At 44.7% G+C, this 24,204-nt stretch overlaps 1 protein-coding gene across 1 annotated transcript; it reads left to right on the forward strand.

The window, feature by feature from the left end:
- The first annotated feature begins 1,123 nt into the window (after positions 1-1,123).
- wnt3 (wingless-type MMTV integration site family, member 3) lies at positions 1,124-23,325 on the forward strand. Its single transcript, XM_069664137.1, has 4 exons — positions 1,124-1,203; positions 15,036-15,277; positions 19,348-19,613; positions 22,846-23,325. Exons 1-4 carry the CDS (start codon positions 1,124-1,126, stop codon positions 23,323-23,325), a joined length of 1,068 nt encoding a protein of 355 aa, XP_069520238.1.
- Positions 23,326-24,204: the final 879 nt, after the last annotated feature.

The raw sequence follows: 24,204 nt of genomic DNA on the forward strand, positions 1-24,204 counted from the left end.
ACTTCAGGCTAAGTCCATCACAAGTGTCCCACCCTCCTGCTTCACTCTCTATCTCTCTCTCTCTCTCCCTCCTCCTCCTCCCCCCTGTCCCACGGCTGCTCGCCCCACAGCCCCATCAGAATGACAATAGTATTGATGTAAAATGTGTCGCCTTTGGGCCGCTGAAGCATATAACCCCTGCATGCCTGGCCAAGCCACCACCGCAGTTTATGGCTTTATTGTGTCCCCTTTTATGTCCTCCCCTGTTGGGGTGGGCGGACAACAATTTAGAAAATTCACTGTAAACGTCCCTGTGAGTGGGACGGATATTTTGCGTGTGTCGACGCATGTGTGTGCGCAGTGTATCGGCGTATATCCGGATCAATTAGTCAGGGCGCAACCCCTAAAAATCAATGTGTCAACAGCATGTGTGAACCCCGACTGTTCTGCAGAGCAGCCGGCCTTCATCCCTTCAGCTACCTGCAGCCGCTTTGGGGAATTTTTCAATGATCACGGATGAAACAAGTTGAGTAACAACTCTACTCTACCTTCTTCTTGTGTCCCTCCCTCTCTCATTTCCCTCCCTCCCTCCCTCTTTTCACTCCTTCCTTTCTTTTCCACATTACCAGGGGGTGGCGTGTGATTGACAGATGGGAACGAATAATAATTTTTTTTTCGTAACCTAAGGCCATCTTCTGTGATTGGCTTGCCAGCTGACATCTCCAAACCTCACCCCCCCCCTCCCTCCTCTCCTCTCCTCTCCTCTCCTCACCCCCCCTTTAATATTGGGCCTGTGGATGAGGCATCCTGAGGGAGAAAAAAGTAGAGAGAGAGAGGGAAAAGATATCTACCTTAGGGAAGAACCTCAGAGAGAGGGAGGGAAGAAGAGGACGGGTAGGAGCGTGTGTGCATGTGTGTAAGAGACACTTATTCTCTTAACTACTAGGAGACAGACACACTTTCCTGGCCCGACTCAAAGAAGGGGGGAAAACAGGAGGAAGATTTTTTTTTTCAATATCATTTTAAATCTTCCCAATCAAGCTGCCCTTAAGCTCCTCTTCCTGGAAACTCTTCTTCACTGCCTGCTGGAAGTTCTACATGTATTGATCCATTTACCCTCTCACACACTTACAAGGCTTACCTCATGGATTTGTATCTGATTGGATATTTGATGTGTGTGTGGTTGTCCAGCTCACGGGTGCTTGGAGGCTATCCCATCTGGTGGTGAGTACAAAATCCAGCACTTTCAGCATCAGAGCCCTATAGGCGCATAACGAGAGAAAGAGAGTCTTTTTTGGTCAAATGATGATTTCTGAGAGGGCAGAATGTGCACTTTCAGTTGACTGCGTGGAAAAATGTTCTCCGGCCCAGTCCAAAGAATCTTAACCTCAAATACTAGTGTAACGGAAAAGGCTCGCCGTTCTTTTCCCCTCCACACTCAGGTCCATTTATCATATTGGAGTATGTTGTGATGCGAGTAGGTTTTAAGTTTATAAACCTATGCATGCTGAAGAACATGGAGTTCTCTTTGTAATTTAAGACAAAACACGCCGGCATGTGGTTTATGTGATATGTCAACAGTGCCGTAAGGACTTGAGAGGCATTTAAACACAACTGTGCAAGTCAGAGGGATCTTTCAATGTAAGAGAAATTGCAGCTATCGCTTAAGGACAATAACAACACTGATAGAGAAAAAAAGCCTCCCGTTTTTAAAGCATAATCAATTTCCTTCTTGACGTGCAACCATATCATTTACGGAGTGTCTTAGGAAGCACAACAATCATGACTTATAAGATCAGCGTCATGTTTTGTTTGCTATTGTGTGTCAGCGTTCAACATTCAGGCCGCCGGCCCCCACAACATGCCGTGAATTGAATCTGAAGTGTTTTTTTTGGACGTTTGACATGCACTGAACTCAAACCTCGCCACCGACAAAGTTGCGCACAATTTGAAAAATATTACAAATTTGTGGTGTACCACGCGGTATCAGCTGTTATTAAATCAATCTCTTGGTTTGCTGCAAAACAGTTTGGCATATCATTTTGCTTTTGTACACACAATTCACCCCCTCCACGACGGATTTGTCAGCAGACAATATGTTTAGGTGCCGCAGGGTTTTTATTCTTTGTTAAATTATCCCAGATCGCTTTTGGCATCAGCAAGTGAAATTTAGAGGTTTATCTCATTACGAATTCAGCTACATGCAGCTGACCTCATGGCTCCTGGTCGTCTTTTGTAACATAAAGCTTCTATTTTGGAGATATTGGCGTAGGCGTATGACAAAGCTCTTTTGGCTCTCGACACAATACTTGTCAGAGCTACTGCACTTTTAGTAGCCCGACTAGCATGTGGTCCCACCGTGGTGCTGTCCAAACCGCGAGCATCTTCTGGTTTCATTTACAGAGCAGGCGGCTGCCAAGCACACAGGCCACAGGGCTGAAGTGTTAATGGCAAAGAGGACTTTACACTCACTCCTGGCTTCAGCAGGAACCGTCAGACAACAGCGACAAAGAGCCTGGGACTCTCTCGCTCTCTCTCCCTCTCTCTCTCTGTGAGAACTACCTGCAGCTGTTCTGTTCAAGGAGCTTACATGACACCGGTGTAATGTTCGAACCCTAACAATGCGCTCCACCTTTGATTTGGCGAACAAATTTTGAAGTGTAGGCAGGGTGAGGGGTTACTGGGAGGGAGGGAAAGATGAAAAGCCGAGCCGTATAGCTCCAGGTGACTGGGCAGGTGCTGAGGAATGGGTGTCAAACAGCGCTGTCAGTGGCATCACCCCGCGGTGTCGGACACGTCCAAAAGGAGACAAAATGAGGGGGTGCGTCAAACAAGAGGGTGCCGAGTTTCAGCGAGGGCCCAGGCAGGCTCCTCTCAGCTTCTGTCTCAGGGGCGATGACTCGGCCATAAATTCTCCAGCCAAGGTGGGACGTGTTGGAGGGGAGAGGAGTTTTGACTGCTTTATGCCTGGCAGCCTTGCTTTTACAAGATGGGGTGTTGAAAACAAAACAGAGCATAAATAACTCGAGTGATATGCACATATGCATGGATGAAGACGAGGTGTAGTAGAAAGAAAAGGCATAGCAAACTAATGAGGTGGGTTTGGAGAGGCGAGGCGGAGCGGTGAATTGCCTTCTTGAAATGCAAGAATGTTTGGGAAACTGTTGTTTTGTGCAAAATGGGCAAATAAAAAGGAGAATTCATGACAGCTTCAAGCTATGTTGTGGCCTCACATAATCCACAGGTCCCACAGCTTCTCTGTCCAGTTATCTGACAGCGGCGTCGATTCTGAGCGGTTTGAAAATGATAAAAATATCGATTCTTGTCCTTATTTTGAGCGTTTTGTTTTCACCTTTTAACCGAGGCTCAATAATTAAGGAATATCACGATTATTAACTGATGCTGAGGACTTTGACCGAGCAATATTCCTGTTAATTAAAGTCCCGACTGGTGTTGTATAAAGCCTGCATGAGTGTGAACCTCATCAGTTATCTTCAGATCAGCTTAAGCCACTCTGTCAGCCAGCAGTGAGTTTGTGTTGCTTGCATAAACAGCGGTGGTTGTAAGTGAATGATGACAGTCACTTTCAGCGAGGAATTACCTTCAGCCCAATTTACTCTTATAGCAGCCATCGAGCATTAGCGGCGATTATCGGTTAAACTCACATTACACAGCCTCCAGATGCTTAAATCCAATAACTATATTCCCTTAATCCTCTGTTATCATCACTCCTGTTACATCTGCATGAGAAAGAAGAAACACCGTACACGTGATGCACATTTGTTTGGCGTTGGAGTTCTGCTCTCCCACAAAAATGTGGGTTTAAACTGAGAACAATGTGTAGGGAGGGAAGAAACTGAGACAGAAAAAGAGACAATGTGAGCGCTACTTCTGCACAGCAAATCGTCATAAACAACAAATCTGTTCGGAAAAATGTCTCAAACCTTGAGAAGCTTTAATCAACGATTGGCGCCATCCTAATTAATATTTTAAGTACACCTAGCAGGGCTTTGTTTAACCTCCACTCAAGTGAAACTTTACTGCAAGTGTGGCAAACAGATCGGGAAATCAGAGTCAAGTAGCTTTGTGTCATTATCAATAAAGAGAAGAATTAATAGGTCTTAAACATATAGCTTAAATTCTATTCTCGTTCTAAAATCCTTCTTTGATTGAATTTTAACATCCTTTGATTAAAATTTTAAGCATGTTGCAGCCTAAACGCTGCTTCCTGACTAAAACTGTGTGTGCCGTCTGAAGCTCTACTTGTGGAAGTTTTAGGGACCGACACAGCCTCGATAATATCAGCTGCACAACTCTCCAAAGATTCCCTTCCAAACTACCCAGTCCACACACACAAACCTTTCCAGTTCAACCTGAGCGGCTTAAACGGGGCTCTAGAGTCCATCTCTGGGTCTCAGGAATGTCATTATCTCACTGTGACACCCCCCACCTCCAATCTTCAATCCAATCTTCAACCCCGACCACTGGCAAAGGGCTCACTTAAATGATTCTTACTGCGGGAAAATCCTCCGCCTGCCGTCTTGTGTGAAAAGATCAAGGATGTTTGGGTATTATTCTCCACAGTGCAGTGGAAGGTAGAGAAAGGAGCAGGAAAGTCCAGAAGAATGTCATTCACAAGAAACTTCAGGGTTCCATTATGAATGGCTGAGGGCCGCCGTAGGGCCAGGGTCAAAGGCAATTTTGGGCTAAAGCCTTAGAAAAATGTCCCCATAAAAGAGCGATATCCAGAGATACAGGCGATATGTGAGGGCTCAAGTCTTCAAAAACATGTAACACTATCTAATAAATTATAGAAATACCAAGAACTTAAACAGGTATATTACAACCGCTCTGGTGTTAGGGCCATAATGAGTCATCGTTGGTTGAGGAGATGATCAAGACGCTCTGATTTAAACTTCTCGATCGAGATGCATTTTAATGTATTTTTTAAATAATACCTTACAGGTATAACTGGTCCGCTGCTAGCGGTCTCCTAATCGAAACAATAACACAAGGAATAGTTTGATGATGTTGTGAAGTAGCGAGGGATCATGGGAGTTGTTGTCCTTAGTGTTAAACAAAAACTCAATCTCAGGGAGACATGTTCACGGCTTCATACGTTTTACGTTGATTTACGTGTCTTCTCGTTTGTTCATGTTAATTCACATTAGGTCATTTAATTCTAATTAAGTAACATAAGCTGACGTGGTCAACTCTGGCATAATCTCTGATGTTTCAAGACAGGAGACCAAATGAAACGCAGCATTTTCTCTGTGAAATTAAAGATCGGACAATTAGACACAATTAGTAGTTTTTAGATTTTTCTCTGCAGAAGAAATACATATTAGCTTTGTTGGGAAGCACTGTGGAGATGATCGTCGTCGCTAAACTGTACAAAACTACCTTTCTTGTGCGACCAGTTTAGCTCCGAGAGATTGAGGAAGACTCTGCTCTTGGCAATGAATGCAAGGGCCGAGTGCCCGCAGGTAGGCAGATACGTACGCACAAGGTGGAGTGGTTTGCAGAATAAAATAACTGAACAACCGTATTACAGTCCTGCGACAGCCACCGACACTGACAGCATTTGACTTATAAAATTCTGTTGGAATGTGCAGATTTTAACAAATATAACAAAAAGTGTGTCCAAGTAAAATGCACAGCCGACAGTTAAAAGAATGTTTCCATCAAAGTGGTTTCACAGACTGTCAGTGACCTTTATGTGCTGATCCAACACATCACTTCAAACATTTTAAGACTATTTTCAAGACACAAACATGTGGGATGACATTACAAGTCAAATCCAAGCAAGGTGAGAGGTTCAAAGGAGAGTGGTATTTCAAAGCAGCAAAGGCAACTCCTAATCTTCCCCCACCATCAAAGGACATGCAGTGTGCTGTTGTAGGAAATGACAAAGTCCCCCCAGTGCACAGCTATTAGCTGCACTAAAACACAGGCCGGGACGGTTCCTCAAAGGGAAACCTGCGACGGCCAGGGGCAAAGAGATCGTTAGGGGACACGTGTGGAGGCACAAGCACACAATATTTAAAGTCTTCATTACCTGGCTAATCTCACCTGCTCGGCTTGTTACAGAGGTTAATTATGAGCAGAAAGCTATTTCTCTGTCACACAGGGTCAGACACAGAGATGTACTGATCACACCTGTACAGCCTATGTTCAGTCAGAGCCCTCAGGTCGCTGAGCAGGTCAATGAAACAACTAACAGATGCAGTTTGGAAAGGAAGAGAGGCGTATCATTCTGTATCTGTGAGTAACAAAGGGTCCTGTTTCAATATTAGAGCTGAGATGATTTTGAATTAGGGCTGATTAATCAACAAAACAACAGTTAGTCTGCAGTTTTTTTGTTGCCCTCGTCAACTTTCTAACTTTGAAGGGAAATTAGCATCCCTTTTTAGATCTTTGAAGTTTTAACTGTATGAGTTAACGACATGAAGGACTTAATGCATCAGAAATCTGAGAAGCAAGCATGGAGAAACATTTATTTTAAACGTGAGACTGCTCTTCTGCTATATCACCGCTTTGAACAGGAGAGGAGACGATCTCTACAGATAATTCAGCTCCTGGTAAAACGGAGCAGTCGTCTTCAGCAGCAGCTCGGCTCCTGATGTCCTTCTGTCTGCTGGAGAGCGATAGACTGACATTGATGTTGGACGTGAAACTGCTTCATTCGGGTGTTTTACCGGTTTCTATTATCTTTACTTTAAAGGAAAAGACTTTAAACGTGTGGTAGACGACTTCAGCTCATTTCTTCAGGCTTCTGTCATTATCAGGATGCTCCTCAAACTGGCAGCATCATAAAATTATATTGTGATAATTATCAATACTGAAAATAGAGAAACATAATGGCATCAGATAAACACTGTCATGTCTCTAGTGATGATCATGATGACATGTGGCACCTCTGCGGGTGAGGGCTTTGAAAGTTTTTCTATACGAGAGGCGATACGATAGCTAAGGATAAATACTGCTATCTTTTTCTGTTGCTTAAAATTCAGACATATAATATAATACAACACATGCTGGTTGTCGCCGCAAGCTCTCAGAGGAAAAGCCAAAAGCACTCCTGACTCCTCACTAGCTGACAATTAAAATATATAGATACGTTTCTGTAGCAGACGCTTTTCTATTTTAAATCGTCTTAAACAGAAGAAGCCAAACATCTCAAAAGGTGAAAGGTTGCATAAATGCTGGCAGCCGAAACAGAACTTTTCTGAACAAAGAAGTCTAAAACAGGCTTATCATATCAAAGAAAACAAGATTAGAAATGTACTCAGATGTTTGATGCCATTTTAGCCTGCAGCAAAAAGATGCTGCTCATCTTCGGACAACAACCAGGACTACTGAGGGATACAAATGTAAAAGGAAGAGGCCAAAATTGATATTATTAATGTTTTATAAAGATGGGCACCTGCAGATCATTCAGAATGTGGTTAGGGCTGTTAACCAGAGCTGGCTTCCAGCGGGACTGCCTGTGGGCAAAATATCTGCAGACTGGCGAGCTTTGTTAACCGGGTTTATCCTCCACAATCAGGCTTCACATTCCAGCGTTTTCAGAGGTTTTGTCAAATCAACCAAGCATGAGAAAGTCAACAGCAATTACGTCCTTAATTACTTTTAAAGACACTATGTGGTGTTTGAAATCTCCGCAAAGAAATTCCAGACAGATTCCAGACGATCCATTACGAGTTATGATTTGCATAGGATGCATTACAGCTGACAATTCAAGCAGCGGTGCCAACAAGCTGCCCCTAATGAGCAGAGGCTGGGAACAATGCACTGTTTGAGTTGTGGTTCATTCACACAGTCCCTCAAGACTCTCATTCAAACAGGCTCTGTCCTTTCAAGGCAACAGCTCAGACTCTGTTGTGTCCACCTACAGACAGGCCGAGGCACCGAGCTCCCAGTCTGACATGCATTTGTCAGTGCCTTGTACTCTCTAGTGCACTTCTGTGCAGAGCTACTGCTGCTCTCATTCACTTCCTGACAGGCAGGTTCACAAGTTTACACCCTGTTCAGCTTCCCTCTTCACGTCTGCGTACATGTGACTGCAGGGGCTCCTTGTCCCAACTCCACTCTCTGCTACAGTCTGCAGAGAGGGGAGAGGAGGGGAGGAAGAGGTAGAAAGACAGAACAGGTTGGAACATTTTTCAGGGGTCCTGTCATTTTTTATCTGATCAGCCAGGAGCTGTTGGACTACAAATCAAAAGTGTGCCAAAGAAAAAGAGAAGACAACAAAACACAGACAGGAGCTTTTGCATTCCTCCCTCCACCAGGAAAAGTCCCATCCTCGGGCAAAGCCGGCAACTTTCCTTGGCCCACTTACTCTCTTTTAGTGTCTTTATCTCTCTGCGGACTCTGTTGTGGGATTTATACATGCAGTGTTTTCAATGCACGTCTCTGACTGCTCTGCTAGGGCCTCATTTAGCGACACGATGTCCTCCAGGCAAATCTGACAAGTTGAGCTGCGGCGTCAACATATAGAGGTAAATTAGAGGTAGATTAGAGTTTAATGCAAACACTATTCCCCCTGTTTGGCACTGCAGGAGAGTTTTCAGGAGCATGGCTCTCACTGAGGAAGTGACAGAACACACTTGGGTGTCAGCGCTTCAGGCACAAACCCAGCATAAGCTAATATTCATTTCACTTTAATGAAATAAGTTAACTTGTTCAGACACGGCGAAGAACATCGTCAATAATCGCTACGGCAAACAGGAATACAAGAGCATTTAATCAAATCTGAAGGCAGCATCAAATCTGTTTGTAAAGGCTGAATCCTTCAAAGATCTTATACTGACTTTATTAAGCTGTAACCTTTACGGGGATAATCGGCAGGATTTTCATGTAAATAAATGATGTTGAATGAGGTTACATGATTATGACTGAGCCTATGGCCCACATGAAAGCGCCTTGCTGGGTGTTGGTGGCATCATTCTCGAGGGAAAGAAATAGAAATATAAAAAACTTAAAGATGAAGGCAAACAGTCAGAGGAGCTAAGAGGAACTGACAACAATGAAAAAATAGAGTTACCTGCAATTACTGCTTCTCCCCATAGGTGCTGCCCAATCAAAGCAGATCTTCGGTAGGGTCGCTTTAAACATCTACAAGAAAAGAAAATATAATAAAGTTTATATTTAAGAGCCCAACTCATGTGTTAGCCTGTATTACGCGCCATTATTGAGTATCAGCATTTATGTTTTCCTCTCAACTTTTTTCACAGATCATAAAATGCAGAAAACAATCCTGTGAGTGATTTAAAAAAAGACTTCATGACTTATTTTGTCCGACAAAGCGAACTCTGATTCCATAGTTTCGATTAGTCACAGCACTGTCTGCAGCACATATAGCAGAGGGTCACAGCCGAGCTGACGGTGGTTCGCACTAGAATTGGTAGAGAATATGATATAATGTTCAATAAAGTTATACGTCTAAGAATGCAGCCTTCTAATAATATTTGCAATGTCAAAATAATGCTTAAAAAGTGCACAATCCACATAGAAAAGGCCACTTTCATACCCTGGTATTTTACTAACTCAAAAACTAACCTGAAATCATTCAAATCTGCCTGTCGTTGTGGCCCTGCCCAAATGAGGTGTAGCTGCATTCATCATCAACTCTTAAACTGGACACTTTCCCAGCTTATGATGAAACAAAATGGACTTTTATATATCGTCATGCATCAGCAGTTTTCAGCATGTCCTGCAACAGGGGTGCAAGCCAATTAACACTCTCCTAGTGTTTGCAGAGAGTGGTTAAGTAGGCATCCCACTTCTTGGCACTGCATAACAACCTTGTTGGAAGTAGAGCCTTACAAGTAGCAACACAACCATGCAGTTTCCATGAGTCTTTGAACAGTGCCGAAGGAATAACGCATGGAGGGATGGATTGTGACAGGCTCTGTAATCCCTCTCTTTTCCTTTTCTGGTTCACTCTCAAACTTTGGTTGCTACTTCAACATTCAATTTGTTCTGAGCAACAAACTGCTAAAAAAAACTTTAAATTCACTCGATGTTAAATCAACACAAAACATACTTCAATTTGAGCCTATTTTGTCAATTCAAAGGCCATAATTTCAGCTAAAGCAGTCGTGGAAATTAACAAATTTCATAACCTACAGCCGAATATGTTATGAAATGTTATGTCAAATGTTTTTTTGTATCCTTCTTTTATGTTGCATGGGGAGCTAAATATCTATATATCTACGCAAGCACTGTGCTTAAATGTAGTTTGAGGTATTCGCATAGGTGAATTTCCTTTTCAGACAACTTCTACCCCACTACATTTTAGAAGGAAACATGCTTTTTTACTCCACTTTATATAATTACCAGCTATAGTTACTTTGCAGATTCAGATTTTAAACACAAAGCATGTGACATGCATTTTTATCGATTCAACTAAAACAGATTATGTTAGCCTATTACTAGCTATAGGCTACCAACCAGCTGCTACATGAATATATATGCAGCACCCCTGGATATTAATCTATACATTTGTTCAATTCTGCTTCTATAAATGTTAAAACTATTCACTTACAACCAGTACATTTTAAAATAAATATGTCTACTTTGTTGTAGAGCTACTTCTACCTAGGCAAAGGAGCTGAAACTTTGACTAATAGCTTTGGTTGAAACTTAGAAACAAAACCTTATTTAGCTGAACTTACTTGACATACTACAACATAAAATCATGGAGAATAACTTAATTAGATATTTTAACCTGGTAATAAAATGAAAACAAATTGGAGTTGATGAGCAAGGAGGAGAGTAATCACTTCACAGTGTTTATCAACAAGAAATTTAAAATGTAAAGTCAACAGAGAGGCCCATTCTTAAACTTTGCTAAAACTAAACCTTTGTGCTTATGAAAATTAAAAAGCAAGAAATGATATCGGCACTTTTGTAATAATATGTAGTGTCATTTAATCTGCTTATTCTTGCATGGCCATGTTCAGAGGTATTTGTGTAATTTGGGATACTTTGTCAGAATCCAAAACGCATTAATATAAGGTTAGGGTCATGATACAAACACGTTTAATGTGCCTTTATTATTTTGCCTAATATAAATTGACTTATTGCAGTCTCTTAGAAGATTGAACAGCAGCTGTTGTATTTCACATGTGCACATTATTGTCGAAACGTAATTAAGCAGCATCCTTGTTGTAAGATACCTGCATGTAGGCCCTGCTCATGAACTTCAAACTGTTTTTGTAGGTCATCAGGCTGAAGGCAGGGAGGTCAGATGTCATGTTTTGCTCAACAGGTTCAGAGGGTCACCTGGTACTTTTTGTGCCTCTGGACATAAGAGGCTGTCACAAAAAGAAAGCTCATCTACGCATAGACGTGTGCTACACACTGACCTCTGTAATGCAGACCTCCCACATTAGCAGCTGCAAAACATTTCAGGAGGGGGTCCTTGACTCACCTTTGGATGCAGAGATGAAATAAAAACAGAGATGCAGTAGGGTAATCTCTGTCACTTCATTTATTCTCGTAAAGCAGCAGAGGTTATGGTATTGATTTTACTACATTGGGAGTGGTTGTGTAAAAAGTCTTTGTTGACAGTGTTATAGTCTTGATTACGTGAATTTCCACTCTCCAGCAAGGTGTGTGGTGGAATCCCTTTGTTTCCTCTGTTTGATTTCTGTGGTTTCCAGTGGCCCGTCACACTTTCACATCAGCCCAGTTTAGATACAGAGAAAACCCCCAACCAAGCCGTAAACCCCCCCAGGCCAGTAGAGGCCCCATACGGACCTGCCTGAACATGCACCTGCCAAGCCCTGCCGCTCGCTGCTGCTCTGCTGCTTGTCTCGTCCCCTGCAGCAGATTCCCCCGGCATTCTGCCTCTGTGGAGGTCTCTGCGTCTGCTGCTCCCTCACTCGGTTGAGACACGTTGCTCGTGGCTTCCGAGAAGTGAGGCAGAGCGGGCAGGATCAGCATGGCACACATGTGGTCTGCATGCATGAGTCTGCGTGTGTGTCTGTTTGCACGATACGCCTCATAACCCCTCAGGGTTAAGACTCTCATTAGCACCTAGCCAAAAAGCTATCCCTTTCATCTCATCTGTCCATAAGGATCAAGCAATGCACGTCCTTCGCAAACAAAGACAAATAGGCTGGCAGATCCACAGCGTGTAGTCTAAACATGCTGTGTCCACCACAAAGTCCCGTGTGGTTAGATAATTGATTCCATCAGAAATCCCAAATTCAGTTGTGGGCAAGCTGTCCTGAGTAGAACCCGAAATGAAGCACAAGTTGGCACAGTTGTCTTAATACTGATATCTCACTCAGGCAGGAGAGATTTTCCCTTGAGTAAATGTGACTGATGTTTTAGGGGAACATGTGACACCAGGGTAAAGATCCAAGCTTCATGCAGGGCATCATCCACCCTGCTCCATCCCATGACTGAGAGATTAATGGGCAGCAGCCAAGCTAGCAGACAGTGTAATTAAGGTCCTTAGTCACACAGTCACCAGACGGAGTGAAGTCAGCAACACTTGAACTCAGTGATGTCGGCAGGATTGGGACTGGCAGATGAGCTAATGTGGCTGCCTCTGCTCGGGTAAACTCAAGACAAAAACATGAAGGGTGATTGATGAGCGCTATCCTCTTACTAAATCTGCACGGGAACATCAAACTGGGCGAAACAGTTTGGTACAGAAAAGATGGAACTTATTTTTTCTTGTGCGTAGTGGTGTTAGTTCTTCTTATCACACATGTCTTGTGCTGATTGTCACGTGTATGAAAGTTAAGTTAAGTATTTTTGGGGGTATTCTGAGTTTGTCATTTCCTGTAACACACCGAAAGAACTTTGATGACTCATCCTGCACTTGGGAGCATATTCAAATTTTGCCCCCAATGAAATGCGCAATCAAATTTTTATGTCCTTCCTCTATGACGCACAGGACCGGTGAGCTAGCTCGCAAATATGGCTCATCACTGTTTGTTTGTTTGTGTTTGCCGCTGTAAACGCCAATCAATATCTGTGACAAAACCCTCCCTCCCTGTTTTTAAAGGAAAACACTAACATGCAGACACTCGGATGGCTGCTTTCAATGGGAGCTTTGAGCGTCCTATCCTTCAGAAGCTGTGATCAGACAGGATTTCATAGTGAAACATAAGAATAATTTGTTGTGTATCATCGTCATTTAAGAAGCTTATATCAGAAACCCAAGTGTGATCATCACCCATTAGACCAGCTGTTAAAGCAAAACAAGCTCAGTCTCATGTCTCGCTGCGTAAGCTCCTCTGGCAAACCTTGATACCTGTGATCCTGCTGTAACAATGCTCACCTGAGATCAAAAACAGTGTGCATGAGGAGGGGAGACGGGTGGAGGTGGGGGCAGGGTTTAGCCGTATGTAAAAAGCAAAAGCGCACATGAGCTGTGAGCCTATCTAAGGGGGGATTTTTTCCCTGTGACTTCAATGGCTTAACTTTTGTGTTGGGGTGGGGCACTGTGCTGCACTCATCTGTCAGAGTCAGTGGCTGCTGTGATTGGGTTGCGCCCTGCGGGGGTCCTGAGGTCATCCTGAGTGGCGCTCTGATCTGATCAGCGTCAATTGTTCCCCCATGATCCTCTCATGGCCTCCAGCGCCACGTTGTCGGCCCAGACTGGGCTAAGTGCTGGAGAGTCTGGTACAGCCTTCATGTAGAAATGTGAACTACCAGCGCGCCTTCCAAACCCTGTAAACATCCAAACACACACCTTTCTCATGGAGAGCGTTCATCTCTTAAGAATGAGGGCCTGGTCAGAAGCTTTTCTTCGGATAATAACTTTAATAAATAAATTTGAGACTGACATCTTGCAGTAATTGCATGAGCTTCTGGAAGGAACCTTACAGTTGTGTTGGAGCTTGTCATCACAAAAAGCATGTTAAAACACGGACATGACAAACACGTCGTCTCTCTCTTTCTTTTATTTCAAGAGAAATAGAAAGCAATTAAAATTAATTACCTGAGTGAAACTATAATGGTTTCTGGCATCACAAGCTGATCCTGGCTGTCTTATTGTGATGATTAATCCCTGTTTAGGCACATCTGCACGAGCCTTCTGGTGAGGCACATTGCTTCAGATATGCTGTTTTCATCCATCACCAGCAAGCTCAGCTGTATACACTCATTCTCAGCAAAACAAGCTGCAGAGACAAAACCGCAAATTAATAAAGGATCTTTGGAGGCAGGTGTTTTCCTGTATTTGAAATACTGCGAGGGGGCTTTTCCCAAACCGAGCAGACAGGTTCTCGTGTGTTATCTGTTAGATCAACACATCTGTGTATGCTAACAAGTGGGAACGCTTTGAAAGTCAGTACTAATAGCTTGTATCCCTGCCCTGAAGTGGGGCCATTAGCCTTCCTTTCCTGGTGGCAAAATAAACAGGACTTAATATAAACTTTATTAAACAGAAAAGTCAATAAAACACTCAAGTATGAATCACTGCACTGTCAAAGAGCTACGCCTACAGTCAGATCAATGGATATAGAAGCAGTTTCTTCTTGTAGAGCCGGCCTCCCTGGCAGGTCACCATCTCTGCTAGTGCGGGGTTGAGTTCGGAAAGGGCACAGACTTGTACCGGGATCCTTTCATCTGTAAAAAGCACAAGTGCTGGGTATTGTTTGAAGCTAAAAGAAGCTTCATTTAAAGCTGAGAGTAGCTTAAGTTCACAAATGTTAAATGTTGTCAAAACCGATGAATGAATGGTGTTCTAAATCAGGAACTATCTGGCCAAGGAATAAGCTATTTTAGCTCAGTACTTGACAGATTTTTTTTGTGTCTTGGACTCTTTAGCCGGTGCAAAATGAGTATTGATTTTCAGTAGATATTGTAGTTGTCCAATGTTATCTAAATTCTCCATAATCACCATTTGGACAAGCACTATTTTCCTCTAACTTCATCACCAAAGAAGGAAACTCATGCTGCGACGATGTTGTTCTGCTGTTCATCCACTGCCTTTTAGTTGCAGATCCATCAGGCAAAGGAAAAATGATAACGCTTCAACTTCAACGTCCGTCAGAGATCTCTTAATAATGCTTTTCTCCGCGTCACAGGTCCCTGGCACTTGGGCAGCAGTACTCATCCCTGGGCTCCCAACCCATCCTGTGTGGCTCTATCCCCGGTCTGGTGCCCAAGCAGCTGCGTTTCTGCCGCAACTACATAGAGATCATGCCCAGCGTCGCGGAAGGTGTCAAGCTGGGGATCCAGGAATGCCAGCACCAGTTCCGGGGCCGCCGATGGAACTGTACCACTATCAAGGACAACCTGGCCATCTTTGGCCCGGTGCTGGATAAAGGTATTTTCAAGCTCTTGTCTTTGTATAAGTATTTCACATGTAGAGCATCCGAGCCTGCAGAATAATGGTCTAAATAATCTTCGCCAAACAACGCCCGATTGTAAAAAGTAGGTTATATCATTGCGGCTACTGCAAGCTGTTACAAAGCGTAGCATTAAACAGTTTCCACCCTCAGGCTCAGCACTGCCTGTTCTCTGGGCTTCTGCTGACAAACGCTTAACTAGGGCAATTACAATAATATACACCTTTCCTGGCTGCTGTGAGAAATGAGTGCAGGTACAAGCACCGACACATTATTCAACTTCCATCCATCTTAACCCTCAATAACGCATTTGTCTTCAGAGTCAGCCTCTTCTTTTTTTTTTCAGTTTACCCAACCATGTTTACACTCTCTTACATGAAAGAGGGTCAGTGCGGTAAATCTATCAACGCTACCTGACACGTACAGCTGATATACTGGAGACATCCATCAGGCGCTTCACACGCAGAATACTAATTGTAAGCTATAGCCACGCTAACTGTGTCCTTTAAAAACAATCCCACTGAACCTGGCAGTGGGACACAATAGGCACAGGTGTCTCGCTTTAGGCCTTGCAGTGCCAAATTATAAAGGTAGAAGTTTGTGTGTTGATAGCGAGGCTGCTGATTGGGAATGAATTACCCCGTATGTCAGAGGGGAAGGAATCCGGGCAGAAATGGGCAGTGTGAGCAGTCCAAGCTCCTCAGTCAAATAAAAGGGAGAGGGGAGGCCAAATGAGATTACAGGCAATAGAAAAGGGCCGGGGGGCTCCGCTCAACCCCTACTGTGCATGAAGACCAGTGCGCGCCTCACACAGTCCAGCTCCCACGGACGCCCCATTCACACGCCCTTTTGACTCTGTCATGAAAACAGGCTGAAAGGGGATCTCTCGCAACCTAGCCAGGGTGTGCACTTTGGGATAGGGAAGCAAAGGAAGGAAGGTAGGAGGGAAGGAAGGAAGGAAAAAGAGCGTCTCACTTTGGGAGTGATGAATTGAAAAGTTGGAGTTAGGGAAGGGAGAGCGACCAACAGCTAGCAGCAGCCACCTTTAGCCGCACGTTGGCCATGTTGGTGGATGCCTGGAGGAAGTGGGGGGTTGAGGTCCTGCGGTGGGTGGTGGTGTATGGGATTTCAGCTCAGGGTGTTGGCAGAGGGGTGGCTGGAGAGAGAGAGGGGGGGGGGTGGTTGGTGGTGGGGTTAGGGAGTTTAGGGAATGCCAGCTCCGGGCAGAGCGGGGCTGTGGGGGCGCGAGTCGCTGGGCCCTTTGTGTGGATAATACAGTGTGACACAAGGGAAACAAAGGCGGATTGATGGGCCCAGCAGGTAGCAGGAGCAGCGCTAGCCTTGGCTAACAGCCAGAGCTCCAGGGGCCCAGGGCTCACAGGCCCCTGTTGTGGAGGGCCCAGCTCGGCTTGCCAGGGCGAGAAGGGATGCCGAACCTGAGGACTGTGTGTTATCCAATAATGCAAGGATTCGCTGGGGATTTAGACCGAAACCTTTGACTAAGAATGACGGGGAAGGATACAGAGGCTTGTGACTATTTCACTGTTTAGATTAAGTTATAGTTAAAAATAGCACTTTCTGTTGTTCATGTAGCTAATACTCAGTATCTGCATTACAAGAAAGGACCACATCAGATGATCCATATGACCTTTCACACTGTAAATCATCAACATGCATACACCATAGACTGTATACAAGAAAAGGACGAAGCCACTGTGATGTCATCCATTCGTTTTAGGGACTACCATTTAGAAACTTTTATTTGCTATTGTAGCAACTTGCTATTCCCAAGAGTTCAAAGATTGAGATGATAAACTCATTAGGAAAATTTTTACTGAGGCAAATAATCAACTGAGAAATGGTGTCATTCTCTGTTTGCAACCAGTGGAGTCGCCCCCTGTTGGCCATTAGAAAGAATGCAGGTTTAAGGCGCTTCACTTTTCAGACCTGAAGGCCACATGCCCTTCTTATATACGGTCTATGGAAGTTGTTCTCAACTGGTCTTGCCTCAGGACTCACCACCACCTCCTTAATGACATATCATGACCCAAATTTCTGAAATTTTTTAACCACCCAAACTTATTTGATGGAAAAGTGGTGCGGTTTGGACCTGAGACGGAGCAAAACATCACAGTATGTCAACATCACAAAACACAACAGTATCATAGTGAACCACAACGACCAGCATGTAGCAGTGCGAGAAAAACATTCCCTCTACAGTTTATTCAGTTAGCAACCTTTTTTCAACAGAAATAAACTAAAAAACTGCAACATAAATGCAACTACTGTAGGGCTCATCAAGTTTCAAGAATGTAAATGTAACTGGAAAGTCGATACATGAGCTGTGTCCCAATCCAGCAGCCGCCGCCTTCGAAGGCCGTATTTGAAGGCCGATTGTGTCACAGAAGCGCGCCGAAGGCTGTCCCAGTTCGAAGGCTCCTTCACATGCGGCCGACAAATGCGCCCTCCGTTTCCCCGGCCATGAAGGATCCATCGGGTGCATCCTTCGCAGCCCACCGTACCCCAAGACGCATTGGGTGGCAATTCAAACGAGATGGTGGACTTTTAAAGGGCCGAGGAATACACTTTAAAATGTTGAAGTTTTTGGTCAGTTGAATAGTTAGTGTTACACATGTTTAAAAAACCAAAGGACCCTTGAAACTAAATTATCTTTAAAATAATCGGTTAACTTAAGCAACGTTAATTATGCTAGCTAGTTAGCCCGCTAGCTACCTGTTGCTTGGCAACAGGAGCGACGTTTGGTGATACAAGGGTAGACCAGACCGTCTCATTTCAGGTCGGCTTTAACGGTCTACGCAGGCTATGAATGGAGCATCCTCCGTGGACCGCCTCCTACGAAGGCTGCAGCCTCTGGATTGGGACACAGCTAACGAGTGTGAATAAACTACACTGCTGCTGCATCATGTCATAGAAAACTCATGTCCTTCAAAATAAAAGCGCAGCACTGACTTTTTGCCAGAATTTTTTTTTCAAGCACACATCTGCGACCCGCTGAAACAGCTCCGCGACCCACCACTTGAGAACCATGGGTCTATGGGACACACTCAGAAATGTCAAACCCATAGATTGAGATCCATACTCATTTTGTTTTCTAACTTGCAGACACAGTAAGGGTGGACACATATCAGTAGCTTCCAGCCAAACATCCGTGAACTTTGTCTGTTGCTGGTAAAGCAGTGTGCTTGGGTCCTTAAAGACTCGTTGGCAGTTGAATAGTTGAGGAATTTCTGGCTTCAGTAGCCACTGTGGTCTGCAAAATACTACTTTAATTCTCTGGTCGTGTTCATACAAATTTCAGAACTCAAATCACGCAATCATGCATATCGGGAACCACTCAGTCCTCCCCATAACTCTGTGTATGAGTGTGTGTTACTATGTCTGTTACAGAGCTAGCGGAGTGTAATGGGTGAGCCTCGGTAAGTGTGCTGTGATTGTGAAACAATGGTGTCTGGTTACATAATAAGCTGTTGCCTTCAAAGGAGGCGTAACTCCATCCCCGAGTGTAAAAAAGAAACAGGCCGACACACTGCTAGGTTTCACCAGAGGGCCTTGGGCTCTGAACAGGGACGGGTATGGGGGGAGGAGGGAGGGTGACAACATTCCTGAAACACTATCCAGATGCAAAGCAGCACACCTCAGGGATGACAGGAGGTCACTGAGATCCTGCTGAGCGTAAGGCCCTCCTGACACAGCCACAATAGGCTGATGTCACTGCAGGGATTCTGCTTTTAGGCTCCTTCATGTGTCCTGTATCTGGGCTGATGATGACTATACGGTCAATACTGCGATCAATGTTTATGTATTGTGAAATAAGAGAGGCTTCTTGTTTAGAGTGGCAAATTAATGCTCCGTTTCAAAGATGAAATGTTGTGTTAAAAGGTTATCGCCTGGAGGTATCCCTTTCAGTACCTCTGTCTGGCTGTTGGCAGAAGGAAAGATTGCCTCGTCTGTGTTTAACAAAGATTGACACCCTCCATCCCTCTTTTTCCCCTCTGCCTTTCCGTCTGTCTTCATCTGTCTCCCTCAGCAACCAGAGAGTCAGCATTCGTCCACGCTATAGCCTCGGCAGGAGTAGCGTTTGCAGTTACACGCTCCTGCGCTGAGGGCACGTCCACCATGTGCGGGTGTGACTCCCATCACAAGAGGCCTCCGGGAGAAGGCTGGAAGTGGGGCGGCTGCAGCGAGGACGCAGAGTTCGGGGTGCTGGTGTCCAGGGAGTTTGCCGACGCCAGAGAGAATCGTCCAGACGCTCGATCGGCGATGAACCGACACAACAACGAGGCAGGACGCTCGGTAAAAACATTTATACACAGACGATGTGCATGACATCATAATGAATTACACTACCTCGCCAAAGTTAGAAGGACAGCTGAACACAACACCCATATGTGATAGTTGGATCGCAAAGCTACAGACATTAATCTGCTGCTGTAATAGTCTCCAATCTTCTGGGAAGGTTTTTCCAATAAATTTTGGAAGCTGGCTGCAGGGATTTGCTCCCATTCAGGCACAAGAGCTCCAACACTGATGTGACAAAGCCTGGCGCGCAGTCGGTACTCTAGTTCATCCAGAAGGTGTTGGGATAGGGTTGAAGTCAGGGTTCTGTGTAAGCCAATCACGTTCCAGGTGAGACTGTGTCTGTTTGACCTGGTGAGGTGTCTTTTGGCGGTAATCTGGATCGACTGCAGACATACTAAGTGAGGAGAAAAGTGCATTACAGTAGTCATTGCAAGATGAGATAAAGGCGTGTTTAAGTATCTCGAGTTTAGCTGTTAGCATTAGCCTCTTCCAATGTAGCAACTACTCTTGCTGGGCTCTAAACAAATAAACGTTACATATGAATGTGCAACAATTATTGAGAATCCAAAGGTAAAAGGGAACCAAAAAGTTAATAAATAACAACAACAACAATTACAAGTACCCACACTGTTCCAGCAATCATTTGATACAGCTCCAAAATGCCGGTTCAGATAAGGTGGAGCAAGATGAAAGTGCTTCACGGCACTGTAATACATCACATAAATTAAACAACCTCAGCACAAATTGCACTATAAATGGTAGCCTAAGGATAAAACTGTACTGAGATGCAGTAAACAATGGACAATGACCTGCCTGTCTTCCAAAAGGAACGGATTAATCAGGGAATTTTGCTCTTTGAGGTTACTAATTGTTCATGTGACTGCCAGGGATTTGGTATCCGACTTGTCCGCACATTTCTGAGTTTCCACCTTAAAATGAGCACTTCACTTTGAATGACTGCTTAATTACTCATCTAAGCAACACCTAACCCCCCCCCCCCTTCCCCTCACACCTCGCTTTTCATGCTTTGCATCCCAATGAAAAAGTCCCTGCCAGTCAAATAACCCGAGTGAGTCGAGGGGGAAAAGAAGGAAATCAGCTCAGACTTAAAACATCACTGGCTGCTGTCACTGCCTGGAGAAAGCAGGCTCCCCGGCTGCTCGCTGAGGGGCAAATGGAGGGACCACACGGCAACAAGAGAGGCCTTTGATGTGAGCACACAGGAGCAGCCGGGGAGAGAGCGCACAGGAGCGAGCTGAACAGCAGCCCTGTCAGGAGTCTCCGCTCCTCTCCACCTGGCCCTCTCACGCTCCTTTATTTAGCCCCGAGGGCCTCTGGGACTGGATGTTGGCATGACAAGCTTACAGTGTGATGTCACTAGTCCAATCCACCCATACCCCTGCTCCCCCGCTCTCCCCCTCCTCACCCAGAGGTGCCCCAGCCACCTGCCTTCCGCCGCAGCTGGGGGAATTCTGCAGCTAAATATAGCTGTTGAATTAAAGCACAAACAAATCAAAACACAAAGGTAAAACATGCCCCGCGGCAGCACAGTCATAGTGCGAGCCAGTGACTTCAGAGGGAATTAGCAGCAGCGCAGAGCCTCTGTACTTCACAGCTGCATGACACTTAGATAAATTGCAGCCGGTGGCATATTGTTTTTGTTGGCCTGCTCTGAGAGTCTTTAGTGGTTTTGTTAGTCTGCGTAACTGAATTTCCTGTAAATTTCTGACCATAAAATTCCAAAAGATCTTTCTTGGTGGTGAATGACTTTGACTGCCCCGTAAGCACTGAGTCATCAAATTAAGGGCAGCTCATTTCAGTCAATTAAAGGAATACTGCGCACAAAATCTGCCCACTCAGAAATGAATTCTAACCGCCTGTAAGGCCTCTGAAGGTGGCAGTTAGTGTGGTAACTGAGACACACCAAAAAAATCTCAAACATCCTTAGAAATGTTCAACTTCTCACCACCACACAGCTCTGAAACTCTTCCTCAAGATGCGTATTTAAGGATTCCTTGTGTGAAGGATAATATACATCTCTAAAAATTGAAGCAAACTGTTTTCACAATGGCAGACCGGGTCTAACTTTAGATTTATATTGACAAACTGAGACACTTCATGCATCTGTCACATGCATTTTGCCAATTTGTTCAGTTTAGTCTTTGTTTAAATGAAGGAAATGAATTTGCATTCAGCAATTTACTTGCTCTAAACATTGGTGGATTGATTCTAAGGGCCCATAGTAACGTAATGATCTATGTAAATCACAGTGTCATCTGCATAGTGGTGGTAAGCAACTTTATTGTCTTGTATGATTTAACTAACCCTGGAGGACTCTGCGTTTCATGGTGATCTACTTGGATTTATGAAACCAATGGAAACAACAGACCTTCTGCCTTTGAGATATGATCTGAACAGGCAAGGGACTGGGCCAGATAATGCCACCGACTGATCCAGTCTATCAAGAAGTATTTTAGATGTCATTGTATCAAAAGCTCCACTTCTTCTTCTTTTTAAAGATTATTTTTTTGGCCTTTGGCTTTATTTATAAGACAGCTGAAGATAGACAGGAAATGTTGGGAGTAGAGGGTGGGGGATGACATGCACCAAATGATCGGCAGACCGGGAGTCGAGCCTGCGATCAGTGCGACGAGGACTGTAGCCTCTGTACATGGGGCGCCTGCTCTACCAACTGAGCTAAACAGCGCCTCAAAAGCTACACTTCCATGAAGAGGTGCCAAAACTGATGCTTCACCTGAATTAGTGTACAAAATTATAAAACAGTTTTAGCTGTAGTATCTGCTCTGAAGCACGATTGAAATCAAAAGGGGTGTAAAAAGTCATTCACTTGAATCAAAACTAAACAACCATGTTGAATATTTGTGGCTCCAGAATAGAACCTTGTGGGACTCCACATGTCATAATCATGCTAACAGATTTATGGTCACCAGAGGAAATAACAGAGCTTCTGCCATCCAGTTATGATGTGATCCAACTGAGGACTGTGCCAGATAGTCTCAGCCAGACATTGCTAAGTAATAATAGAGCTTAACAGTGACTATTCTTGCCAAGCTGATAAATAGTTGCATTATATTATGTCGTATCGAATATTATTCTTTTAGGACGGGTTGAACACGTTTTTCTCAACGTGGAAAGGCATTGACACAAGAATTTAGTCCAAAAATTCTTACAAACTGAATATTAAAGTGTTTTCTGTGTCCCTCAGACCATCCTCGAACACATGCACCTGCGCTGTAAATGTCACGGCCTGTCAGGAAGCTGCGAGGTGAAGACATGTTGGTGGGCGCAGCCGGACTTCCGCATGCTGGGCGACTACCTGAAGGACAAGTACGACAGCGCCTCAGAGATGGTGGTGGAGAAGCACCGCGAGTCCCGAGGGTGGGTGGAGACCCTGCGAGTCAAGTACAACTTCTTCAAGCACCCCACCGAGCGAGACCTGGTCTACTACGAGGGCTCGCCCAACTTCTGCGAGCCCAACCCGGAGACCGGCTCCTTCGGGACGCGTGACCGAGTCTGCAATGTGTCGTCACACGGCATCGAGGGCTGCGACCTGCTGTGCTGCGGCCGCGGCCACAACACCCGGACTGAGAAACGCAAGGAGAAGTGTCACTGCATCTTCCACTGGTGCTGCTACGTCAGCTGTCAGGAGTGTGTGCGCGTGTACGACGTGCACACGTGCAAGTGAGAGAGACGCCTGTGCTTTCAGAAAAACTGACTGCTGGACTACAAGTGCTTCCCGCCCACTCTTCCCTGCAACATCCCACCTCCTGCACGATTCCTACTTCCCCAAACACAAAATCATATTCATCGGCACACACTCAGGCCCTAATGGGTAATGGCACATCAGTCATGGATACTTCTTTATCTTTTTTTTGTAGAATCAGTCTTCCAAACCACTTTATTTCATAATATCTGAGCAGAACATGTGGGAAGAAGCTCGAGTTGTGCCACTTTCCCCTGGTTCCTTTCCCTGCAGCGTTGGACCAAGACCCCCTTTTGCCCCTACCCAGCCTGCCCTTCCTGTCTTTATTTATTTCCCCCCTCCATGCCGGCACAATGTCTCTGGCATGTACAGTAACACTTTTCACCTGTGAGATTAATGCAGTAAAAATAAGACTCTTCTAACTAACACCTCACTTCTCCGGCCGCCTGGCTGGTTTACCTTTTTGTTTTGTGTGTTTTTTTTTTTTTAACTAAACCAACCTCTACACCGTCACTTAGTCGTAAGTGAAACTGAACACAGCCCCAGGAAACCATCACTTTGTAACTACTGAACTGAACTGAACTGAAAACAACAGGCAGGTGTTGGAAGCTGCCACAGTCCTGTCTTATTTTTTTTGTAAACTACTGAGCTGATGAAATCCTCAGTGTTGCTGACTGACTCTGCTGCACCAGTCAACCGGGGAGCCTGGAAGATATATGCTACAGCCTGATTTTATAGCCCTGCATTTCTGAAATATTACCATCGGGCTGGGACTGGAGGTATGCAGCATGTGTGTGAACAAGCATGCTCATTCCACTAACTAACAAATGTATGCACTATTCAGTTAGACGGAGCTCCAGG

The sequence above is a fragment of the Semicossyphus pulcher genome, unplaced genomic scaffold (assembly GCF_022749685.1).
Source record: "Semicossyphus pulcher isolate SPU_LCO1_2020_fin unplaced genomic scaffold, fSemPul1.0.p SCAF_16, whole genome shotgun sequence".
NCBI lineage: Eukaryota > Metazoa > Chordata > Actinopteri > Labriformes > Labridae > Semicossyphus > Semicossyphus pulcher.

Coding starts and splice junctions, on each gene's coding strand:
- wnt3 (XM_069664137.1), top strand. CDS start 1,124: ATGGATTTGTATCTGATTGGATATTTGATGTGTGTGTGGTTGTCCAGC. Junction 15,278..19,347: donor TGGCCCGGTGCTGGATAAAG/GTATTTTCAAGC, acceptor TGTCTCCCTCAG/CAACCAGAGAGTCAGCATTC. Junction 19,614..22,845: donor ACAACGAGGCAGGACGCTCG/GTAAAAACATTT, acceptor TGTGTCCCTCAG/ACCATCCTCGAACACATGCA.